General features: G+C 51.5%; 9 protein-coding genes across 9 annotated transcripts; 5 read left to right on the forward strand and 4 right to left on the reverse strand.

Moving 5' to 3' along the window:
- Window positions 1-96: 96 nt before the first annotated feature.
- Window positions 97-2,060, forward strand: M438DRAFT_196665 (carboxylesterase). Its single transcript, XM_029899305.1, has 3 exons — window positions 97-692; window positions 758-1,698; window positions 1,746-2,060. The coding sequence occupies exons 1-3, from the start codon at window positions 284-286 to the stop codon at window positions 1,998-2,000; spliced, it is 1,605 nt and encodes a 534-aa protein (XP_029761690.1). The 5' UTR covers window positions 97-283; the 3' UTR covers window positions 2,001-2,060.
- Window positions 2,061-2,119: 59 nt separating this feature from the next.
- M438DRAFT_271798 (uncharacterized protein) lies at window positions 2,120-4,051 on the reverse strand (the record flags this gene model as incomplete). The annotated part of the gene is made up of 1 exon (XM_029900505.1): window positions 2,120-4,051. One exon carries the CDS (start codon window positions 4,049-4,051, stop codon window positions 2,120-2,122), a length of 1,932 nt encoding a protein of 643 aa, XP_029761691.1.
- Window positions 4,052-4,849: 798 nt separating this feature from the next.
- M438DRAFT_344814 (uncharacterized protein) lies at window positions 4,850-7,591 on the forward strand. The gene is made up of 3 exons (XM_029905302.1): window positions 4,850-6,323; window positions 6,374-6,530; window positions 6,584-7,591. Exons 1-3 carry the CDS (start codon window positions 4,894-4,896, stop codon window positions 7,262-7,264), a joined length of 2,268 nt encoding a protein of 755 aa, XP_029761692.1. The 5' UTR covers window positions 4,850-4,893; the 3' UTR covers window positions 7,265-7,591.
- Window positions 7,358-8,645, reverse strand: M438DRAFT_196682 (vacuolar ATP synthase subunit E). Its single transcript, XM_029899306.1, has 3 exons — window positions 8,224-8,645; window positions 7,651-8,162; window positions 7,358-7,601 (listed from the first exon to the last, which is right to left on the reverse strand). Exons 1-3 carry the CDS (start codon window positions 8,254-8,256, stop codon window positions 7,451-7,453), a joined length of 696 nt encoding a protein of 231 aa, XP_029761693.1. The 5' UTR covers window positions 8,257-8,645; the 3' UTR covers window positions 7,358-7,450.
- On the forward strand, window positions 8,455-10,103 carry M438DRAFT_404943 (uncharacterized protein; the record flags this gene model as incomplete). Its single annotated transcript, XM_029909755.1, has 2 exons — window positions 8,455-8,631; window positions 8,685-10,103. The coding sequence occupies exons 1-2, from the start codon at window positions 8,599-8,601 to the stop codon at window positions 10,101-10,103; spliced, it is 1,452 nt and encodes a 483-aa protein (XP_029761694.1). The 5' UTR covers window positions 8,455-8,598.
- A 789-nt stretch (window positions 10,104-10,892) lies between these two features.
- Window positions 10,893-11,706, reverse strand: M438DRAFT_271651 (SRF-TF-domain-containing protein; the record flags this gene model as incomplete). Its single annotated transcript, XM_029900501.1, has 3 exons — window positions 10,893-11,162; window positions 11,219-11,353; window positions 11,461-11,706. 3 exons carry the CDS (start codon window positions 11,704-11,706, stop codon window positions 10,893-10,895), a joined length of 651 nt encoding a protein of 216 aa, XP_029761695.1.
- Window positions 11,707-13,040: 1,334 nt separating this feature from the next.
- On the forward strand, window positions 13,041-19,017 carry M438DRAFT_334403 (uncharacterized protein; the record flags this gene model as incomplete). The annotated part of the gene is made up of 2 exons (XM_029903708.1): window positions 13,041-13,066; window positions 13,116-19,017. 2 exons carry the CDS (start codon window positions 13,041-13,043, stop codon window positions 19,015-19,017), a joined length of 5,928 nt encoding a protein of 1,975 aa, XP_029761696.1.
- Window positions 19,018-19,048: 31 nt separating this feature from the next.
- On the reverse strand, window positions 19,049-19,743 carry M438DRAFT_196738 (uncharacterized protein). Its single transcript, XM_029899307.1, has one exon. It carries the CDS (start codon window positions 19,545-19,547, stop codon window positions 19,080-19,082), a length of 468 nt encoding a protein of 155 aa, XP_029761697.1. The 5' UTR covers window positions 19,548-19,743; the 3' UTR covers window positions 19,049-19,079.
- On the forward strand, window positions 19,744-22,658 carry M438DRAFT_196739 (uncharacterized protein). Its single transcript, XM_029899308.1, has 4 exons — window positions 19,744-20,468; window positions 20,517-20,662; window positions 20,748-20,814; window positions 20,864-22,658. Exons 1-4 carry the CDS (start codon window positions 19,939-19,941, stop codon window positions 22,593-22,595), a joined length of 2,475 nt encoding a protein of 824 aa, XP_029761698.1. The 5' UTR covers window positions 19,744-19,938; the 3' UTR covers window positions 22,596-22,658.
- The last annotated feature ends 68 nt before the right edge of the window (window positions 22,659-22,726 follow it).

Below are 22,726 nucleotides of genomic sequence, written 5' to 3' on the forward strand. Positions count from 1 at the left end.
TTCTTCCGGAAGCCTTTCACTTGAGCCGTCAGCTAACTGAACATTGACGGAAATATACAGTCTGCAGAGCTAACCCGCACAGCCTCGGCTCCAATTCATCCGAAGTTGCCTCCATCTTACCCCATCTTCCTCCCTCGCCATGAAAGACCAAGCATCATCATACATGACACAGAATGAGGGGATGATGGGTTAGTTTACCCGAATACCGAGTCTTTGTGAGTATATCCTGCATGCACAGCAGTGTACGTGGACGCAGTCTATCTTCGAACACCAGAATCCCACAATGATTCTAAATCTGAACGCATGTCTCTACGCCATAGCGGTTGTGGTAGCCGTGTGCAATGGTACTCCTACCTTGACAGCTGAGCTTGACTATGGCACCTTCGAAGGATCTCACTCAGCAAGATACAACTTGAGTTACTGGCAAAAGATACCCTTCGCCGCTCCCCCTGTTGGACAGAATCGTTTCAGAGGACCTCAACCGCCCATTCCAATCACTAATGGCACATATAACTCAACACAGGCTTTTGACATGTGCCCTCAGAGGACCGTGAACGGATCTGAAGACTGCCTGTATCTTGGGTTATACTCAAGACCCTGGACTACAGGACAGCCATTGAGACCGGTCGTGGTGGTGTTCTATGGAGGAGGGTTTATTCAGGGCAGTGCCTACTTTTCTATTCCTCCGTCAGGTAAGTGTAGTGCTCTAGCTGGGGTAGAATTCGTGGCTTTGAAGATCGGTACTTATTATCTGCAGGCTATCCCGTACTCAACGTTTCCGATTCTAACGACTTCATTTTCGTCTACACAAACTACCGAGTCAATGCTTTTGGTCTTCTGCCGGGCAAAGAGATTGCTGAAGATCCAACCTCTGACCTGAACCCAGGGCTTCTGGACCAACATGCTGCGCTGCAGTGGACTCACAAATACATCTCTCAATTTGGTGGTGATTCTTCCAATGTGACTATCTGGGGTCAATCAGCTGGAGGTGGTAGCGTAGTTGCTCAAGTCATTGCGCAGAACGGCAAGACAAGTCCCCCCTTGTTCTCCAAAGCTTTGGCGTCGTCTCCATTTTGGCCAAAGACTTACAAGTACAACGCACCTCAAGCTCAGGTACTCTACGACTCTCTTGCTAACCTTACGGGCTGCTCCGGACCCAACTCTCTGCAGTGCCTCAAGAGTGTTGATGTTCAGGCCATCCGAAATGCCTCCCTTGTCATTTCTGGGTCTCATGTTTACAACACATCATCCTATAGTTGGTCACCCGTCATCGATGGCACGTTTCTGACGCAATCACTATCATCTGCAACTGCTCGTGGTCAGGTCAACATCGACTATGGATTTGGCATGTATAATTTGCACGAAGGAGAAAACTTTATTCCTCCAGGTTTTCAGCATGCAGCTAGTTCCGGCTCGCCGCCGTTCAATTCATCAGTCATATCGCTTACAGCCTGGCTGAAGGGGTATCTGCCAGGACTATCGGACCGTGATAGAATGCGAGTACTGTCTCTGTATCCCGCACAAGGGTCGGCAGAAGGGCTTCCCAACTATAACACCACCTACATTCGTGCAGGCCTTATCTTCAGAGATACTGTCTTGGCTTGTCCTGCCTATTGGATGGCTGGCGCTGCCCAGAAGAAATCGTTTCTTGGAGAATACACTATCTCACCTGCTAAACACGCTTCTGACACAATCTATGTGAGTTGACACCCGTTTACCTAGACAGTTCCTGACCATTTGAGCAGTGGAATCAGGTGAATGACATCCAAAAAACCGACACTTTTACATATCAAGGATACGCAGGAGCTTTCGCATCATTCTTTCAGACGGGTGATCCGAACGCACATAAATTGACGAATTCGTCTGTTCCTGGAGTGCCAGAGCTTGATTCCGGAGAGCAGTTTTTGGTATCATCAGATGGATTTTCTGGCATCTCGATCGCACAACTGGCTCAGCGATGCGACTATTGGCGTAGCGTGGCCCACAAAATTCCCATATAAGCATTTGGACATCTCTGAGGGCATGTAAGAGATCAAGTCATAGCTAGCAATTTCGTAAACCTAGCATACAGGGGGTATCTTTTTAAGCAAGTACGCCGTCCTTCCTCCACGCAGCATTTTCATGAGGCAACATCTTCCACTCTGACCAGACCATTCGCGATTCCTGCAGCAATCCATCCACCAACATGAATGTTCGGATTCCAAGCCATCGAGCTGACAGTCGTCTTCAAATCGTAAACGGTGGAGTATACCGCTCCATTCTCCCTATGAGTGAAGGCATCTTCTGTGTTGAAGAGTTTGATCTCCTTGCACTTGAAACCTTCCAGTATCCGACTGATTTCTTGCGGTGTCGGAACTGCCTCCTTTTCTGTGCTCGTTACTTGCTCCTCCGGTTCCGCTGCTTCATCAGCCATGACTTCGTCACCATCGGAAGCGCCAACGGTAGCAGGCTCCTCGATCTTGCATTGCCTCCACTCATGCGTAAACCACGTCTGGTTCCAGATCGGGACTTTGTTTTCGTAGGCACGACGGAGAGGATTGTTGCTGATCGCTTCACCACCAACGCATCCTGCCATCACGAACGGATGAACAGGGCTGTAGGCAAGACACGCCACGGAACTCTTATAACGCGTGAACGAGATTTGGCGGAAGAACCGGCGAATTGGAAAGGCAATAAGGGTGAAGTTGTCATCAACCGTAAGGACAACCTGGGCGAACTCGTGCCACACGAGAACAGATCTTCCCACGCGTGAACGGCTGGCTCTAACTGTCGCTGCTGGGCTCATGGTTGCCTTGGAAGTCATCTCCATTAGGTCTGTCATCTGGATATGGCCTGACATGGAAGACGTTATCATGATGTTTGGTCGTGATGGATAGCAGGTCGTGACGTTGAGTATGTAGGTTGGCGATATGGGGGAGAACATGACAGGCTCTGCAGTCGGTGCACGTTGATCGCCCATAGATCTGGACTGCAGTGCAGTAGGAATATTCCAGACACCGACGCAACCATTAGCGCAGCCAGCAATAATGCTATTCGAGCTTAGCCATGTCAAGCAAGTGCAGATAGTGTTGGGTGGTTGGGCTGTAAAAGCAGCGTTTCTGATCAAATCGTATTCTGTCTCAGCGACCTCAGGATCTTCGACGAAGACTTCCAGTACTCTCAATGCGCCATCTGCCCAGATCCCAGCTAGCAGGCCAAGGTTGCTCTTTCCGGATGCATGTTGGGTTGGAAAGTTTCGAGGCATGGGACACCATTTGAATAGCTTAACATCGCCCCACTCTGAGCATATGACTTTCCGAAGCATTGGAGTGCACGCAGAGTCTATGCGACCATCAGGAGCGGCGCGAAACTCCCAGATCTGTATAGATGACTTGGTTGGTGGACGCGGAGCGAAAGCTGGTGCATAAGGTGCGTTGAACTCTTGTTCCTCTGGGGTTGAGCCTATCAATGGAGAAGTTGTGACGGCTAGAAACTGTCGAGAGCCCTGGATGTTTGGCACCCATTCGAGGTGCTGTACCTTCTCGCCCAGGTTGAGCATCCACCCGTTTCTTCGTGACTTTGCATCCTGAGATGGCGGTGGGGCGTCAGCAGATGTGGGCTTTGGTGCCCATGAATCGTTTAGATCAAGACTTGTGTGAAGGTCGAGCTCGAGAAGAGACTGGCGTTTGTATGGACCCATGAGCAGCTTACATGTTCCGAGTGCAGCGGGTGATATGTAGGGGCGGGCCTTTTGAGAAGACAGACTGATCGACTGCTGATTTTTTGCAAAGCTGTCCTTACCACCTTTATGATACCAGTCCCAGCCTTCCTCTGACTCGGTCTTCATGGCCGCATCCCCATGAAAGTAACTCGTTTGGAAGCCACCAAAACCACTGGCATTTGCCTCATGACTTGGGATAGTGAGCTCGGCGCCCCACTTGTAATGAGATTTGAGGGCGGGCATTTGATCGTCTTTTGCAGGGCCGAAGAAGAACAGTCTCTGTAGCTCTTTTGAGCCGCGAGCAGCAGGTTCAAGCAGACCACGAGGGTTGAACCTAGGATCACCTTTCATCTTCGCAATCTCGTCGACCTTGACTCTTTTGAAGCCACGGACCATAGTTGGAGCGTCGATTTCCGAGCCAACGATTGACTCTCCGTCAGAGACAAGGTCGTTATAGGGTTGATTCTCTTCATCTTCTTCAGCACCACCGTCAATTGAAAGGTCGTCGTCGGGCGGCTCGGGTGATGCGTTTGGGTCCACACGAAAGTCGTCGTCTTCGTCGTCGTCTGGTGTCTCAATTGGTAAACTGGGACCATCTCCCGTGATACCATCGCCAATATCGAGCCCTTCGAAAGCGTCGACTGTATACTTCTTACTAGGCTGGCGCCTACGTCCGGACTTGCGATTTGAAGCATCCATGGCCCATGGGACGATGGGGTTTTGACGCGATTGTCGCGGCTTAGGAAATGTTGTGATGGAATTGTTGGCAGTAAATTGATCGATTGATTGAACAAGGAAATCTAGGACATGATACCGAACAGATATGCTTTGTTACCGAGCCCCAATCATCAAGGTCTCGGAATGGGCTATTGCTATGTTGAAGGCATCGGAAATCGGTGAGACTATCAGTCTTGTCTCATGTTTATCATAATTCTCCTACTGTGCTATTGATCTCCCAGATCTATCTCGTCGCTCTCATGGTAGCTACGTGCATATAGATAAAGGTGCTGCATAAGCAAGACTGTGTGTTCGGTAACGATCTCGCGCTCGCGTGCTCGCGTGCTGGGCTGGCGCGCGTTACATAGCAATTTAGCTCGCGACGCGGCTTCTAATGCATTGTAGCCTCAACTTTCTTATTCGAGCGTCATTCACGACTTAGCCCGGTGCGGCCTGCTTGACAGTATCATTATCCAATGGCCTTCAAACCGGATCGAAACATCACCGACTTCTTCAAACCGTTCGCGCAACCAAAGTTCAAACGTATATCTGCCGGAGAGGGAAGGAGCGCGTCTGAGCCTCAGAACGCGCCTGCCGCTGCAACCACCAAGGTGCAGCAACAGACTGCCAAATCTCGTTTCTCCATGCCGCCCAGTCGATCCACGTCTTCCAATGTCCGCGACACCAATCTTGTCAAGTCCGTAGAGACAAAGATAAACGACCCCATCCCTACACCGATACCCTCGAGTCCACCTGTGTACCATGCACCTACTTCGCGCTTCCCACGAGAGCTGAGCCCGCTCTCCTCGCCCGAATCCAGTCCTAGTCCTCCGTCACCTCCGCCAACCATTCCGAAGAAGCACGAAACTCTTGTTATACCACCCATGGATCCCTCGGTGTCTTCTTCGTCTCTATCGAGCCTCCCAATCAGCTCGCAATCTTCGAGTAAACGCGTCATCAGAGACGGCATGTTGGCCGTGACAAATTCCGACTCTGATAGCATCGATACTGATTCCGATCCCTTGGACGACATTGATGAACTTATCCGAAGAAAGCGCCTGAAGATGACCCCACCTGCTACCTCTTCAGAGACCCCGCAACGTCCTTCCAATGCCGCACGTGAGTTGAGAAGTTCCACTCGCCGTGAGCGGCCCTCAAATGCCAAACCAAAGATTGCCCAACCTCCTCGGAAAAAGTACAAGTTCAGCCTGGCCTCTTTGGTGGCGTCCCACAACAAGGACGCTCAGGCAATCCAAAAGATACAAGAATACGAGGAAGAGTACCAGCAAGAGATGGATTTGACGGCCCGTCACCAAAGAGAACTCAAGCAAGCATCAGATATGAATGCCGAAGAATTTGCCGCCCTTCTGCAGGCAGACGATGGCGATGAAGAACAGCGAGAGCGTGTAGCACGAGCGATTGAGCGTAATGACGTTCTGGAAAAGAGGGTTGAATATCCATTCTTCAGACATGCCGACATCAGGGCACATACAACCAAGCTGTTCCCCGCCACGGCAGCCTCTGAAGAAGGTTGGACAAGTTCATTGCGAGACGAGAGCGTCAGGGATGAATTGTTTCGAGCTGGCTTTGTGGCGGATATGGCGCGTGTTTCTGCTTTACCCGATGAAGTTGTGCAGTGGATCATGTCTGAACTCCTTCAGGATCTCGAGGCTAGTCTGGCTAACAGCTATGTGAGCGCCTTGGAAAACTCTTTCTCCAACACATCCTTTACGACAGACAGCTTGCGTAGACAGTTCCTTCTACGTGCGGGCAGAGAAGACCTTGAGCCGGATCTCTTCTCCGATCTGCCATCTATGCCACCTCCTGCTCATCAAAGGCCTTACGTGGAGAGCACACCTGTGGACGCCAAGTGGGCATGTCTTCTCCTTGACAGTCTAGCGAACAGGTGAGTATTGCAGCTTTGTCATGCTAAAACCTGCTGACTTTGGGTCATAGATTACACGTCGCCGAAAGGAGGAGCTGGCTTACAATTCTGATGCTCCTACTTGTAGACCCGCAGCTTGAGCAAAGACTTGATACACTGTCATCTCTCCAGACGTGCATCTCCACTCTGCTCGAAGCTGACGCTGCGTCTTCAACATCAGCAACAACAGTAGGTCTAGACTCCGAATGCCAGTTCGACTGTTTTGCTAATTTTGCTTCCAGATCGAACACGTCGGACAACGCATTCGCGCACACATCCCGAACCCAATTCTGATCCAACGTTTGATTGGTCTACTACCCTCATCTACGGCCGTGACCCATATGTTCAAGCGGCGATTGGGACTGGCGTCGTTTATGAAGTCCAACACTTATCTCACCAACGAGCTAGACGATGTTTCAACCATGAATTTGTTGTCACTATACCTTCACGAGAATCGGGCCTTCAAGATACAACAGGAATCGGACTTCCACAAGCTAGGATCCCGATTTGAGACGCTGGACATAATCATTGGGCTAGGAACGTCACGATTCGGGTTTTGCGGAGACGAAGCCACCAACAAGACTGATAGTCCGATCAGTACAGAGAATGCGACAACGAGACAAGCACTATCAGAAGAAGAAACTAATTTCAATTCGGCCATAGATAAAGTGGTGGCCGAATTACGAGCGATAGCGTTCAACATTCGAGACTCTGGAGCAGCGCACATGCGGAGAACAGAGTGCAAGACGGCGATTGAGAAGCTGTCATACAGACTGGAGTTTTCAGCAAGGACTAGGCCGAAGCCGAAGAAGGGAATTTTCGGAGCGGCCGAAGGCGCAAGCGATTCGATTAGGAATTTCGTTGCAAGACGCGAGCAAGACACGATTATGGAGAACGGAGTCAGCAGTAGCAATGGCACATAGAAGATATTGCTGGCGAAGGTGCGAGTTGTCAGGAACAAGAGGCACCACGGGTAGATGTAATGAGGTATATTGCGTACAAGACGAAAATCAAAGAAAAGCGATATCTACAGACTGCGCTGGCTCGGGATACCTAAGTATGCAAAAGGACGTTTGGAGGGAAATTAGAGAGAGGCAAGAGGAAATGATTTAGTCCTTGAACTTTCTGTTCTTGTTCTCGCCGAAGAGAGTGGCTCGCACGCTGGGCAGAGCCTCGGATTGAAGCAGACGAAGACGTTCCTCGAAGGTGTTGTTGATGTCGATTCTGCCGGTCGAGTTGACAATGGTGACACCACCGGAGCTGGATAGCATTAGCGGGCGGCACATGTATAGAGGGTGGAAAGACGTACGTCTCCTCGGGCAGCTTGTCCTTCTCGTCAATCTTAATCTCGGTCTCACGACCATGCATCTTTTCCTTGTACTCTGCCTGGGCAGCATCGGCAGCCTTGCGAACAACATGGTCGTCCTTTGACCTGCAGCGGACGGAGATCTTGGACTCGTTCAAGGCGTAGAGGCCCTCGAGGATGAGGTTCTTGAGAATGTCCTGGTATTTGGCTTGGTCCTTTGCGGAGTCTGCAAGCTTGTTGTTGGCCTGGTCGAAAAGATCATCGAGCAGCTCTTGACGAGCGCTCAGCAGGCGCAGTCTTGTCTTGTTGGACAGGGTGGACTTTGTGATTTGTTGGGACATGGAGGCCTGCTTGAACTTCTTCTCATACTGGGCGTCGATGGACTGGGTCTCCTGGCGCACAAGCTGGGACTTTTCAATGGCGAACTCCTCGTCGGCCTTGAGATGGATCTCGCGGGCCTTCTCCAGGGCTTCCTGGCGGATGAAGGCCGTCATCTTGCGCAGCTCCGAGGCGACCTGTGGGTGACGGGGTCATCAGAAGGACGTCGCAGAACAAGAATTGGCAGAGTGGGATTACCTGATCGTCTGACATGGCGTGGATTTGCGACATGATTGCGGTGAGAGAAAGTGTGGTGGGTGGTGGGTGGTGGGTGGTGGTAGAGGCAGACAACAGCGGTCGCGGTATGGGCGTGGATTGGTTGCTGAGTGACGTTGGTCCAAGGTCTGGCTTGTTGGTTCAGGGCTTCGATTGCGGCCGTGCTTGATGCTTGTGCTGGTGCCTTCTCCGCAACCATCAACGTCTCCAGCCACGAGACTCAAGACACGCCCATGTCGCAACACGTCGTTCGACTTCCACCCTCCGTTCCTGCAACATCGACCCCTAACTCGAATCAACATGCCGCTGCGATAGTCACGACTTGAAGACGTCTTCGTAACCACCTACTCCAACAACATGGCCTCATTGTCGCCCGGTGCCACTCTCGGCGTTAGTCTTCCATGGAATCGTCATCATCACAATCATCTAACCCGACTCTCTAGCTAGGAATCGTAGTCGGCCTCATATCGACATGCGTCCAGTCCGTAGGCCTCACCTTGCAGCGCAAGTCGCACATGCTGGAAGACGAGAAAGACCAACACCTCCCACGCCGCGCCCCATACCGCCGCCGACGATGGCAACTCGGCATGCTGCTGTTTCTCCTCAGCAACATAGTCGGCTCGTCCATCCAGATCACCACCCTCCCTCTACCCTTGCTCAGTACCTTACAGGCCTCCGGCCTCGTCTTCAATGCTCTCATGGCTACACTCCTCCTCCACGAGCCCTTCACCCGCCGCACCGCTCTGGGAACTCTCCTCGTAGCCGCTGGTGCTGTCCTTATATCCCGCTTCTCCGCCCTTCCTGAGCCATCGCATTCGCTGGACCAGCTACTCAACCTGCTCGTCTTTCCCAACTTCGTTGTGTGGATGACCCTGACTCTGGTCCTGGTCCTCGCCATCTTGGTCGCCGATTCTGCCACTGGCTTCTTTATGACTGCCCAGCAAATGCAAAAGCCACGATCTAGGTTGTTGCGCGGTATGGCCTATGGTCTCGTTTCTGGTGTCTTGTCGGCTCACGCTTTGCTTCTCGCAAAGAGTGCCGTCGAATTACTAGTACGCACCATTGTCGACCACAAGAATCAGTTTGATCGCTACCAGTCCTGGATGCTTCTATTGCTCTTTCTCCTCTTTGCCCTTACCCAGCTGTACTATCTCCATCTCGGTCTGAAGTTGGTCAGCACGAGTATCCTATACCCCTTCGTCTTCTGCGTATACAACATCATCGCTATTCTCGACGGTCTCATCTACTTCCGCCAGGCCGATCAACTATCCGCACTCTATGCCGGTCTCATCGCTCTGGGTACCGTCATCTTGTTGGCAGGCGTACTGGCTCTCAGCTGGCGTCTCAGCGAAGAAGAGGCCGCTGCTGCACCCGCAGGAAGTGAAATGCCTCATTCTGCCTTAGCACCCGGCATGGGCTTCGTCGAAGACCATGAGCACGAAAATGGATCTAGACTTCCTTCTGAGACAGCGCCATTGATGCGTAGACACACGTTGCGCGACTCTGCCTTGATGATTGGGCAGAAAAGAAGACGAGCCAGTAACGCCCGTGAAGTCGAAGATATCTGGGACGAACTCGGTGACGAGGAAAGATATTACGGAACCACTGCTCGTCGTGAATCCCTGGGTTCAGATCTCGAGAGCGCTCCTTTACTCGAGAATCGTCGACCAGCACAGCTCAAAATCTCGAGGTCAATATCCGACCCAGCGAACCATGCACATTTCAGAAGCCGTTCTGAGCCATTGCGACTTGATCAAGCCGCATACGGGCATGAGAGTATATCCAAGCAGCTTGTCGACTGGTGGCATACGAGGTGGAGAGGTCGGGAAGATGCAAGCGATGCCGAAGAATCTCACGGATAGATAATTACAATGCTTTTTCTGTTGTCTCTTTTACGAAAGACTTGACGTGTACGGCGCAATGAGTTCTTGGATACCTGCCTTTTTTTTTTTGATTGTGTATTTACTTTGTCAATTGGCCTCTAATGCTTATACCATACACACGACCTTGGTCTCTTGTAATTTGTGATAGATGTGAACGATACATTAAGGGTGTGGCCTCGAGCTCTTACACATACTCTGCTTCGATATCCTGGTCTCGAGCCGTGTTAACAAGACACACATGGCGGATGATTAATCCATCGAGCAATTGACCTCGACTCCCTTCACGTCACATCCATGCCGGAGAATCAGCAACGATGAAAGCCTTTCATCTTGGTTTTGACTATAATACAAGAGAACTCCCAGAAGACTGAAAAGGGCGACCTGACCTGTCTCTTTTGATTTTGGAAATGGGTAAAAGCAGAGGAAAAAGCAAGTGTCAGCCGTGTAGATGGAGAAAAAGGGGGAATCCGCCTTGCGAAGCCTTCTTCCTTGCAGGGAGTAGTTGATGTAACCTCTGAAACAACAAGGCATTGGGAAGCGAAGGAGAAAGGAAAAAGCAGAGATAAAAGGAGAAAAGTGAAGATAAACCAGCCCGATGCTACGCCGCAATTCGCCTCGCCCAGCCTGCTCTCCGAGCATGGCATTCGTTCCAACAACCCATGGCACCAATGAAAATCACTCTTCTGTTTCCGCGTCGCACGTGTCATTATGTCGGAGCAATGGTAAGAGAGAGCCGAGGACTCGTCCTTGATCTCTCGAATGATTCATCTATTGGTGTCCGGGGTGACGGCCAGGGATGGGTGCACCAGACATGGGATAGGCGCCGGTCTGCTGTTGTTGCTGGAGATATGCTTGGTACTGCAAGGCCTGTTGCTGGTCGGGTGTCATGGCGTATTGGTTGGTGGGCATGCCGGCGGGGCGGGGCTGCATGCCGGCGGCTGGAGCGGGGACGTTGGCGTGTGTGTCCTCGGGAGACTCGACAGTGGATTCACCGTCGACACCGTTCGAGTCAGCGGGCTCGGGTGCATTGAGGCAAGCCTAGTGAAAGGATTAGTCAGGATGTTGAGCAATGGATGGTGGTCGATAAAACCAACCTGGATGAGGTTCTTGCCCTCGGCCTTGGTGACCAGAGGCTGGAGCTTCGGGGTGGTGAAGGTGTAGACGAGACCGGTTTCAGACACGACAAGCAGAAGGACTTGAGTGCCGGTGAGGACGGACAGCTCGTAGGCCTGGGTCGGTCATGTTAGTGAGGCCGAAAAGGGCTGTGAGAGGTATGACACGTCGCGACGCGTGTCGGAGAGGGTCAGGGACGACGGGCATGGCAGGGACGACGGACCTTCTTCATGATGCCGGCCTTTCTCTTGGAGAAGGTGATGTGACGACGCGACTTGTCCTGGATGAACTTGATCTCGATCTTTCTTCTCTCGCGGCCGGGCTTGTCCTCGTCGGAATCGGCATCATCTGCTGGCGCAGCGTTGGATGTGCGTTGTCTTTTCTGAGGGCGGCCGCCTTCAACGCCATTATCCTCGAGAGCCGAGGGTGATTGACCTTCGTTCGGGTCGATGATGGAGTTTTCTGCCATGTTGTATTGAGTCTGAGAGTTTGATATGTTGGTGATGATTGGAGCTAAAACGCTTTTGGTCTATGCGGGGACTCTACGAAAGAGTGAAAGCGCGCAAGAGGGTAAATCGTGGTTTTGGGAGGGAGGGTAAGGTATCTACCCTGTGCCTGCCCTGTACGAGGATGTGCCAAGGCGCTAAACAACGTCTGTGTGCCAAGAAATGTCTCCCCTGCCAATCAGCGATCCTGTTGATCCAGGAAGTCCGGACAAGGCAAGGTCTCCCAATCTTACGACTAACTGTTGCTGGAAGCTGCGACCCGTCTCTGGTTCTTGACTGTTGGACAGGGCTATTCTCCACTGGCTACTTGCTCCAAGTCTCGAAACAGATGTCATCCGCTACAGTATGGCCAGAAACAATATCCCTTCTCACCAGAAATATTACGTAGTAAAATAATTCAGTGTGACCCTCGAGGTGGCCTCTAAGCAATGCAAATCCTAAATGGAAGCCCGTGTGACGGCTACCACATTCGTCACTCAAGATGTATGGGCTGCTTTTCTTTGAAAATCCCACAAAAAGTAAGACCATTCGTAGAGGGTGTCGCTATACAGATGGCATCTAATCGGTTCTGGGGCAAGCCTCCAAGTAGAAGAGGCTAATCGTTCGTGCTCGATGGACAACTCTAATACTGATCTAAGAAGCACTGCATCTTATGGCAGCCATGGATCACCCTTTTTACGAGATTGATAACCTGTGTCCAATCTGCCAGAGACTCCACATTGCAACCCGATCCTATCTTCGTAGCTATTCGCCTTTGTGGCTATAGAGATGCACCGGTGTTGAGTGTCTGGAAGCGAGTGCCAACGAAAGCCAGCTTCTGCCAGTTGCGCTTGCCTATTCAAACAGGATGCCCACGTCGCAGACTACTTTGTGTTTTCACAAGCCAAGTTCTTGTCACGAGTTGTGATTGATCGGTTCTCAGACTGTCAAGAGAATGTAAAGCCCAGTGAACTTCACTTTATGCTTTGCTCAAAGCGGCTACATTATTAGTGCCAAACACGAAGAGCGCGTCACGAACGAGAAGACGTGCGCTCATCGTGCTTCTTTCTACCGCGGTGGCAGCACAGACCCTGAGCAACCAAAGTCATTGTTGACAATTGGTCCAGACCTTTCGACACCACATCTTGACAACCACGACTGTTCAGTCGTCACTCACTTACACTATCAATCTGATAAAGAAGGCCGCAACTAACACTACTGCACCCAACTATCCGGACATGAGATCTTGACCGACCCTCGCCTCAAGAATTTATCAACGCCAAATGCTCCGTCGGAAAAGCATCTCACACATTTTGCAATGTCCGAACTCGTAGAAGAGATCGAGTGAGTCTCCCGCGACCCACATGTAATGCGACCCGTACTGATTGCCCAGGCACCTCGAAGCTCTTCCCAGCGACCTGCACTGGTTCTGCCCACGCACATCCCCCGACGACGTCTCCCTTTACTTCGACGAAGATGTTCTCAGCACACTACCCAACGAATCATTGGAAGAGAGGGAGGCCAGGCACACAAAGATCGAGGAGACTCAACAACTGAAGAAGAGGGTGCTACTCGCCTGCCAGATCCTTGCCTATGACGGCGACCGGGCAGTCCAGCTGACGGCTATACTCAAAGACATGCTCAAGGTTCAGCTCAAACGATGTACCGTATGTGTACGCGAATACCACCGCGGACGTCACGACCTGAGGCACGATCTTGAAGCATTATTCGACATAGAGCAAGTCGTTACTTTCATGCCAATATTCGACAAGATGAACACGGATCGGATTTCTGCAGGGCTTGACAGTGCCACTAGCACCCTTCTCGACCTCACACCTCAGGAACGTTCTATCAGCGTACTGCCCGAAGTCGAAATGTACGCTCTCTTTGAGTCTATGCACTGCACTGCCTTTTTGCAGAACGAATTGCTCCTCCGCGAACACTTCGACAAGCCATTCCGTCTTGTCCAGACCAGGAAGAAAATCACCTTACCCGAATACACCCCAGCCTTGACTTCTTTCCTCTTCAGTCAAAACACTGATAGATCTGCCTGGGCCCTCAGAGGCTGGAAGAAGTTCAAGCGTTCCATCACTGGCATCGAATTTGATTGGACGGTTCGCGATACTTTGAACACTGCCATGGCTCGTGTCCCTGCCGCAAACATTGATCGCGATTTCTTGCCTATCTTCTGGGAAGGCGTCAGAGTTATCATCGAAAAGCTCGACAAAGACCTCATCACACACCACCTTCGAGCTTTGGATGTTGACATCTACAAGCTGGCTCTCGATCATTTCCAACTCCCCTTTGACGGTTACGGAAACATAGTCGGTAGTTTCAAAGCCCTCCTGGAGAAGTCACCAGGCGACGTCTGGGATGCCCTTGCAACTGTTCCTCCACAAGCTGTTGCAGAACAAATTCTTGGTAGTCCTTCCATCGAGCGGCCGATGATGACTACCGAGGAAGACCAACCGCTACAACTCGAGGCACTGCTAGAATGGGCTGACCCCTTCGTGCGATCCATCAAACCTACCAACTTGGTTCCCGCTTGTCGTGCGCTGATAGGTCAACTCATGACTAGACTGCAATCAGACGTCTATTCACGGTATGCAAGAACTGTCTGTTGGCACAAAGGTTTACAGGTCATGAATGCTACGATGGAAATCATGAACCGGACCAGTGCCGGTAGCGCTGTTGTGACGGACCTGCTTGAATTTATCCGCGAGCCCGTCTTGACCACATTAGAAAATCTTTGTGTCTTCAAGAACTCGCCAGCACACAGGCGCGAGACCGAGCTTGGCCTTGATGTCATTCGCAACGCTCTGTCCCTCGATTGTCATTCCTTAATACTGATCCGTGAGTCAATCTTGCACGGAAAGACCAACGGGTTCGATCTCAACGTCTCCTCTCTGGCCATCTGGAAAGCTGCAGTAAGAAGTGTCAAGCAGGGGGACATTTCTCTCGCATCGGCAATATTGATCGGCGCGAATCGTCTACTGCTTCTGGAGCCGCTCGCCCCCAAAGAGTCCGCCAAATCTCCCAAGCATGCTGAGAGTTGGAATAATGCATTCCAGCGAGCTTCTGCCTACATTGTCGAGCTGTTTGAGAACATTCAAGACCTTGATCCCAAAGAGCTTCAGGGCCTGATGATTAGCCCCGGCGCTTCTCAGAGTCTCTTCTTCGCAGTATTCTCCGGGCATGCTGAAATTCAACAGTCCGCTTCCACCATCATCAAAAGTATGGGCTCTCAGGACACGCGTCGAGATGGTGTCAAGTACCTTCTGGAGAATTATTTCATCACATCGCTCCAGTCCATTGCCTCAACCCTCCGGGGAATGGCTCGCGGCCACATGTTCTCACCCTGCCAGACTCTACTCAAGCTTGGAAGAGACGTCCTCGATTGTCTCTGCAGTACTCAAGACGGTACTCTCCGGTCTCGTAAGCTCAACCCAGAGGAGGTTCAAGCTACTGAGAATGCTTGGCAAGCCCTGTGGAGTGTCATTGGATCCATGTTCAAATATACAGAACAATGGAGTCTCGCTGGACATGACAAGAACTTGATGATTGAATTCTGCCGAGACGCTATGGACTTTGCAGACTACGCTTTCAACCAGTACAGCGTTATTGCAGGAGCCTTGCGCGATGCAAATGTTGCTTGCGGCGACGAAAAGTCTTCTCAGGAGGTGGAGCAAGGACTGCTTCAGATGCCTAGAGAAGCATCGGGTCTTGTTACTAAGTGGCTTCGTTTGCGAGACGATTACCTGATTAATAAGGCTGTGACCATCACTTGCGAGATTATGGGCCGTCTCGAGTCGGTCGACTTACGTCTTCCCGAAGAATCTACAATCTACGTAGAAGATGTGTTGGACGGTACCGTCAAAACAAGGCTCAGCAATGCTCAGAAGGCCGAGTTGCGTCGGTCACTTGAAAATCACCTTGGTATTGACACCGAAATCCATGAGCAAGGCTCGACCGAGACCTCGAAGCCTCAGAGGCAAGCATCTCTGGCGTCTTGGGTCACGGCTGGATCGGGTACGACAGATGAGTCTTCGACGAGCAGACCGAAGAGAACATTGGACATGGAAAGCTGGAGGGCTGCAGCAGACGAGTCGAACCTGAGAAAGGCCACTTCAAGCGCTTCGCCAACTGCTGAAATGCTCAAAGCTCGTGCAGATCTTGGGAGAAAGTCGGTTCTACCAAGCAGGACTCAGGTCACTCACCAAGACCCGAACAACTTCAGGCTCAAGCGTCAGCAAGAACAGGAAGCCAAACGCAAGAGAGATCTCGCAGCCATTGCTGCTGCCAAGCGAGAGGGCGGTTCGGGTCTTCATGGTATCGGTTTTGAGGGCAAGGACCATTCAACAAAGGGCCAGGGTGTCATGGTATCTTCAGATGAAAGTAGCGAGGATGAAGACGACCAACTTGACGCAGAGCTATTCGGAGTCAAGCCTACCAAGAAGCGAGCCAATACTGCGAAGAGTGATGCCGCTGGTGCCATTGGCTTGAAGCGTGAGCAGCGAAACCAGCCCGTCAGGATCGAGAGGCGTGTCCGCTCTGCAAAGGACATGCGCGCTCGCCTTGCTCCAGATCTTGCACCCCTACACAAGACTATCCTGGGCTGGGACTTCTTCCATGATGGCGACTATCCGCCCAACTCCAAAGAATGGGAATTCCAAAAGGTTGCCGATTCCTTCCGTCATGTTGATGACTACCAGCAGACGTTCCGTCCGCTGCTCATTCTCGAAGCCTGGCAAGGATTCGTAAAGTCAAGAGAGGAAGGTTCTTTCAAACCCTATGAGATTAAGGTCGTCAACAGATCAAGTGTCGATGCTTTCATCGAGATCAGCAGCTCTGTCACTCATGCCGAGAACAAGGAGGTGCAGATCTCGGAAAGCGATGTCATACTCTTTTCGATGTCTAACAATCCTACCGCGGGCCCTGAAGCACCCCATTGTTTTGCCCAAGTCTATCGCACGCGCCGTCAGAAACAGCACATAGAGATCACCTATCGCGTGTTGCCGATAAACAGCAACAGCATGCTTCCTCACCTCGTGCCAGGCAGTGTCATCTTTGGAACTAAGATCCAGTCGATCACGCCCCTAGAACGCGAGTACGGCGCTTTGTCGGCTCTGCAATACTACGACTTGTGTGACGAGATTACAAAAGCCAGGCCATCACCTCTACTCGAGTACAGCGACAAGCAATTGGCGCCCGTCATCAGCAACTACACTCTGAACAAGGCACAAGCCAAAGCCGTGCAGTCTGCCGTTCAGAACGACGCTTTCACTCTGATTCAAGGCCCGCCCGGTTCTGGAAAGACCAAGACAATTGTCGCGATTGTTGGTGCCTTGCTCTCCAACAGCCTTGCTGATAAGCAGCTGGGAACCAAAATCGAGATGCCTAAAGGAGGTGGCACTTTCCCTGCGAACACAACCGTGTCAAAGAAGCTTCTTGTGTGCGCGCCCAGCAACGCCGCTGTAGACGAACTAGTCATGAGATTTAAAGAAGGAATCAAGACACTCAAAGGCGTTCACCGAAAAGTGAACGTTGTTCGTGTAGGTCGCAGCGAAGCCGTCAACTCTTCCGTTGTCGATGTGACGATGGAAGAACTTGTTAACAAACGTCTGGGCTCTACCAATAACGACAGGCAGGCAAGAGAAAAGACTTCGCTGCTCATGAGAGAACATCAACAGATATCTGAGCAGGTTCGGTTGACACGTTCAAAGCTAGATGGAGGCAATATCAAGGGCAAGGAGCTCTCCCAGCTTCAAGATGAGTTCAATGCTCTTCGAAGTCGTAAAACTCAGCTGGGAACTCAAATCGACAACGCCAAAGACAATGAAAATGCCGCTGGACGAGCTGCAGAACTCAACCGCAAGAGAGTACAGCAATCCATATTGGACGATGCTCATATCATCTGTGCCACATTGAGTGGTAGTGGTCACGATATGTTCCAGAGTCTCAACATTGAATTCGAGACTGTCGTGGTCGATGAGGCCGCTCAGTGTGTTGAGATGAGTGCACTCATCCCCTTGAAGTACGGCTGCGCAAAGTGTATTCTCGTTGGAGACCCGAGACAACTACCTCCAACGGTCTTCTCCAAAGTAGCCGCAGCCAACAAGCTTGAGCAAAGTCTGTTCGTCAGAATGCAGAATAATCACCCAGAAGCCGTGCATCTGCTTGACACACAATACCGCATGCACCCCGATATCAGTGCTTTCCCAAGCGCAGCCTTCTATGAAGGACGTCTCTTGGATGGAGACAACATGGCGAATTTGCGGAAACAACCTTGGCATGCTAGTGGGCTGCTTGCACCATACCGGTTTTTCGACGTGCAAGGTCAGCATCAAGCGGCACCCAAGGGACATTCGCTCATCAATTTGGCCGAGATTGAAATTGCCATGCTTCTCTACGAGAGGCTCATCAAAGACTATCGCGACTACGACTTCAGGAACAAGATAGGCATCATCACACCCTACAAATCACAGCTCAGAGAGTTGAAGCAACGTTTCTCTGGCCGCTACGGTGTTGAGATCACGGAGAGCATCGAGTTCAACACGACAGATGCTTTTCAAGGCCGTGAGAGTGAGATCATCATTTTCTCTTGCGTTCGAGCATCGCCTACAGGCAGCGTGGGCTTCCTCTCTGATGTTCGACGTCTGAACGTGGGTATTACCCGCGCAAAGTCAAGTCTTTGGATTCTCGGCAACTCCGACAGCTTGATGAGAGGCCAGGTCTGGAAAAGACTGCTTGAAGATGCTCGGGACCGCAATAGCTACATCAGTGGTGATCTGCACGGTATGCTGAAGTCACACTCTTCCAGCTTTCCTGCCAAGTCTCAAACTTTGCCAAAGCAGATCAAGGGGTCTGTGTCGAATGGTGCCAGAGGTAGCATTCAGAGTGGCCCTACTGAGGGTATCTCTAGTAGAGCTCAAGGCAACGGAACCAACATCAAGAAGGATGCTGATGGTCAGAAGACCATGAGGGAGGAATCTACACAGGCAATGGAAGGCGTTCGTGTCAAGTTGGAAGACAAGCTTGCCAGTATGCGCAAGAAGAAGGGCGCAGAAGACGTGGAGATGGCTGATGCGGACTCCGCACGAAGTGGCGCCTCGACGCCGACAATTCAGAGTGAGCCAATGTCTGCTTCGGACTCTGTATCATCAGGGACGGCAACAGTTGCAAAGCCAAGGACTTACCTGTTGCCGACGACGACTGCACCTCAGATTATCCGCAAAAGAAAGAAGCCTGCGGACCCCTTTATGCCCCAGCCCAACAGAAAGTCGAGAAAGGAATGAGTCGTTTGACGACAAGGAGCATTTTTTGGGCGTGACAAGGCAGGCTAGCGCGGCGTTAATCCTTAGGGTTCGATATGTACTTTTTGTATTACACGAGACTTGATTTGCAAGGCGTGGACGGAAGGTAAGTGAGCAGCTCCAACTCGAGTCTCCACCCTTGCTTCCACGTGTGGCACTTGAGCGTGACCTTTGTTCAAGGCACTGGAAATAGTGTGCTTTACTAGTCGGTGACATGCTCCTCTTGTCATACCATTGGGCAGTTTTGAGCCAGTCCTTTTCGGTCCTTGCTTCCATTGTAGCGGTATCATACATGCACATGCACGCAAGTGAAACCTCAGCACCATGAGCATCACGAGTGCGGGAGCCAGATCTACCAAGGCAATTGTGGCTTGTGAACACGGGACAGCCGCAAGTCTACGAACATCTGCTCTTCGAAGACAATCTTCGGACCAACAAACCATTGTTCTTGCAAGACAATGGCCGATTGTTAGTTTGCGACTGCGAAACGATACTGGAGTAATTCTCGGCATGCGTCGGGGTTGCTAGTTCGACCAATCCTAAAGCGAATCCTTGCATGACAAGCGGCGCACCGTCTCAAGGATGCAGCATTCTGCATGGTAGCGCTTAATAGCCCGAGGGTTGCTGCGTCCACTGACCTGTCTCCTGGAAAGAACCCCGACTCTGTGCATACGATCGTCGCACATCGCTGCTGTAAGGACGTGGTTCTTTTTCCCTTGCACGACTACTTGTCGAACTGTGATTGTTGTTATTTACCTGGCCAGTTCGACCGCATGCATGGCCTCTCTGTCCCTCGAGCTTAAGTGCTGTATTCTTGCTGTCCTCTCAGTCTGTGTCACCTGTCCGTATGAAGTGAACAGTGTCTCAGAGCTTCTTCTCCAAGCCTTGCCTTCTCCATTCTAGATGCACATTTCCGCTATTCCACGACGCAGACCTGTACCTCCATTTGCCAACCACACGCCTAGAGCTTTTGAGTTTCAGAAGACCGGCAAGCTACATCAGACTTCAGCGATGTTCGGTCCAACCGGTATGGCGGTCCCTGTCATGCTGCCAGCCGGGCCAGCCCCCTCAGCCAAACCGGCCAAACCTGATGTATCTGCAAGTGAGAGGAGCAGCACGGGTGGTAGCGTCAGCTATGCCAGCTCTCGAGCAGATGTAAAATCACAGGACGAGTCTCGCCCGACATCTTCTGAACTTGTTGCTGGCGAAGACAGCAGAAATCCATTCGTTGACAGGATGATGACTCAAACTAACCTTCTTGTTCTTCCTCCATCGAATCCATCTTACCAGATGGCATACTTTCTCAAGACAACCGGGCCGGTCAAGGAGCCACCAGTCAAGGGTGCCAGATCCAAGAGAATCTCATCTGCAATGCGTATCTTCAAGGGAAGCAGCAGGCGTCCTTCAGAGTCCTTGACAGCCGCTCACATGAGGTTCGTAGAGAAAGATTGCCATTTCTGTGCCGTTCTGATTTTCTATAGGCTCAACGAAGTCATCTCTGAGGAGAAAGAGGAGCTTGAGCTCGAAACACAGGCTACGGAAAAGGCGTCTCATACATCCCGAAAGCCTTTGATATCGCCGGAACCGAGATTACCAGAAGTCGTAGTACCAAAAATCTCCAAAACTGGTGCGTTGAAGTCGAAATCGAAATCGAAATCGAAATCGAAATCCGAGACACGGGACATGGGACACGGGACTGATCAATATTGCAGGCAAAAGGTATTTCGAGATCGAGCCGGTGAGGGCGCAGAAAGAAAAGCAAGGATCGGCATCGAAGAAGTATGTCTGAAATTCATAAGATATTAACACACAACTAAAACAACGATAGCCCCCAAATAGCCGAGTCCAGGGTCTCCGTCCTTGTTACAGACCAGCTGAGTACAGACAGCCTTCACGATTGGGTTTTGGGCTTTGAGGGCGCCAAAACCGACACCAAACCTCAAGAGCACGAAGGACCGGAAGCACTCAGAGGCTGGCCGATCAAGCGAATATCCCAGACACTGCCTCATGAGGAAACAATTCGAGTCCTCGATCGCAAGATCGTCGCTCCAGTACGGCCTCTATTCCTCGGCACGAAGGCTCGTACAGAACAGTTGGGAGCGGACAGACATGTTCGCGTGATACGTGGTAGAACGGCACCGCTTCGAAGTCATCCTGTCACCCCTGGACCTGTACCAAGCATCGCACCTCCAGCCTTGCCTGAGAATAAGGCTAGCCCGGTAGTTGCTGATCCAGTCAAAGCAGCGTCTCTTGTTCAACCGAGCCCTCGGAGATTGCACGACCACCCCTTAGTGCTCCAGAGGACTTCGAGTGATGTTACTGGACTTCGGTTTTCGCATCTATCGCAGGACGGAATAAGATCGGTGTCGGATAGCCCTGGACCCCCTCCTCCACGTAGTCCTCTACGTTTGTCAATACCATCAGAGTCTTTGGGTGAGATGCTGGGCAAATCAACGGGAGGGACCAGTCCTGAAAGATGGGCGAGAGACAGAACACCAATCAACGAGGAACAAGCAATCCGAGTTACGAAAGAGGCCGCTGTGACATATGTCGATCGAGAGGAGAGAGACGACGACCTACCTTCTTTTCTCCGGCCTGGCAGCAGTGGGACAAGCAGCGACGTGTTCTGTACGAATGCAACTCTGTCCAAGACAGGCTCTTCTAAACCTCTTGAGCTCATCGATGCTATGGTCAAAGCATCGCAGCAGAACACATCACGTCGCCGACTTCGCAGAGCCAGACCTGAAGGACCTCGTCCGCTTGACCTCGGCGGCTCGCACTTACAAGGCTCCATTGAACGCGATCAGAGGCTAGATGGATATTGTACCAGTCCACTCTCCATGAAGCGTACCAATAGCATAGGCGACTTGTCGGAGAATTATCGAATCATCGCCACAACTGCCTCTCCATCGCCTAGGATCAGCCATGTGCGTAAAGCTCCGAGTGCAAGAGGCAGGAACAGTCCAATCCCACGAGTGAAGACAACCAAGCGTGGCCGAGGCCCTAAAAGCATGACCTCGACTCCTTCGAGGGCAAGTAGCCCATCCAAGAAGACTCGACAATCGACTACTCCAGAACTCCCATCGCCACCCCCCCAAAAAGAGCTGCCGCCTACACCGCGTGCGAAAAGCGATCGCCTCTCTAGAATGGAGGCTACGTTGGAGATAGGACTGGCAAGAACCAGCTCGACCAGGAACCTACCTGCACCGCCTGCTGGAGAGAACGGGCGCAGTATGATGTTCCCATCTCCACCCTCAAGTGCAAAGACAGCCAGATTCAAGCTGCAAGCGGGCGAAAATAGCCCATTGACCATCGAGGCGCGAATGGAAGCACTGGAGCGCCAGAACAAGTTGTTGGAGGCTGCTCTATCAGCGGTGCTCAAAACCGGAGGTACACTGAATGGCTGTCCTTGTCAGGCATCACACGCCGAGGGACATGATTGTCAGGAAGCAGTGGCAAGTGAGCCGTTAGTTGCAAGAGGAAGTGTTCGTAGCAGAGTGAGTTCTGTCAGCAACGGATCGAGCGCGCTAGATGTATATCTCAACACGAGAGGGAAGTAAGCAGAGCTGGATGGACAATGAGGAGATGAATATAGTGGATAATCGATATATATGTATACACTTTTCGGGTTTGTGTTGAATAAACGTGCGGTGTCTTCTGTCTGATGTTGATCCGTATGACGGTGTTATTG

Source organism: Aureobasidium pullulans, assembly GCF_000721785.1.
Source record: "Aureobasidium pullulans EXF-150 unplaced genomic scaffold scaffold_7, whole genome shotgun sequence".
NCBI classification, from domain to species: domain Eukaryota; kingdom Fungi; phylum Ascomycota; class Dothideomycetes; order Dothideales; family Saccotheciaceae; genus Aureobasidium; species Aureobasidium pullulans.

Bases quoted from the DNA above. Each gene is read 5' to 3' on its own strand.
- M438DRAFT_196739 (XM_029899308.1), top strand. From the start codon at position 19,939: ATGCACATTTCCGCTATTCCACGACGCAGACCTGTACCTCCATTTGCC. The intron at 20,469-20,516 runs GTTCGTAGAGAA...GATTTTCTATAG, and splicing joins TTGACAGCCGCTCACATGAG to GCTCAACGAAGTCATCTCTG. The intron at 20,815-20,863 runs GTATGTCTGAAA...AAACAACGATAG, and splicing joins CAAGGATCGGCATCGAAGAA to CCCCCAAATAGCCGAGTCCA.
- M438DRAFT_196682 (XM_029899306.1), bottom strand. From the start codon at position 8,256: ATGTCGCAAATCCACGCCATGTCAGACGATCAG. The intron at 8,163-8,223 runs GTAATCCCACTC...CGTCACCCACAG, and splicing joins ACGCCATGTCAGACGATCAG to GTCGCCTCGGAGCTGCGCAA. The intron at 7,602-7,650 runs GTACGTCTTTCC...AATGCTATCCAG, and splicing joins GACAAGCTGCCCGAGGAGAC to CTCCGGTGGTGTCACCATTG.
- M438DRAFT_196665 (XM_029899305.1), top strand. From the start codon at position 284: ATGATTCTAAATCTGAACGCATGTCTCTACGCCATAGCGGTTGTGGTA. The intron at 693-757 runs GTAAGTGTAGTG...TATTATCTGCAG, and splicing joins CTTTTCTATTCCTCCGTCAG to GCTATCCCGTACTCAACGTT. The intron at 1,699-1,745 runs GTGAGTTGACAC...CCATTTGAGCAG, and splicing joins ACGCTTCTGACACAATCTAT to TGGAATCAGGTGAATGACAT.
- M438DRAFT_344814 (XM_029905302.1), top strand. From the start codon at position 4,894: ATGGCCTTCAAACCGGATCGAAACATCACCGACTTCTTCAAACCGTTC. The intron at 6,324-6,373 runs GTGAGTATTGCA...TTTGGGTCATAG, and splicing joins CTTGACAGTCTAGCGAACAG to ATTACACGTCGCCGAAAGGA. The intron at 6,531-6,583 runs GTAGGTCTAGAC...TTTTGCTTCCAG, and splicing joins CTTCAACATCAGCAACAACA to ATCGAACACGTCGGACAACG.
- M438DRAFT_196738 (XM_029899307.1), bottom strand. From the start codon at position 19,547: ATGCCGAGAATTACTCCAGTATCGTTTCGCAGTCGCAAACTAACAATC.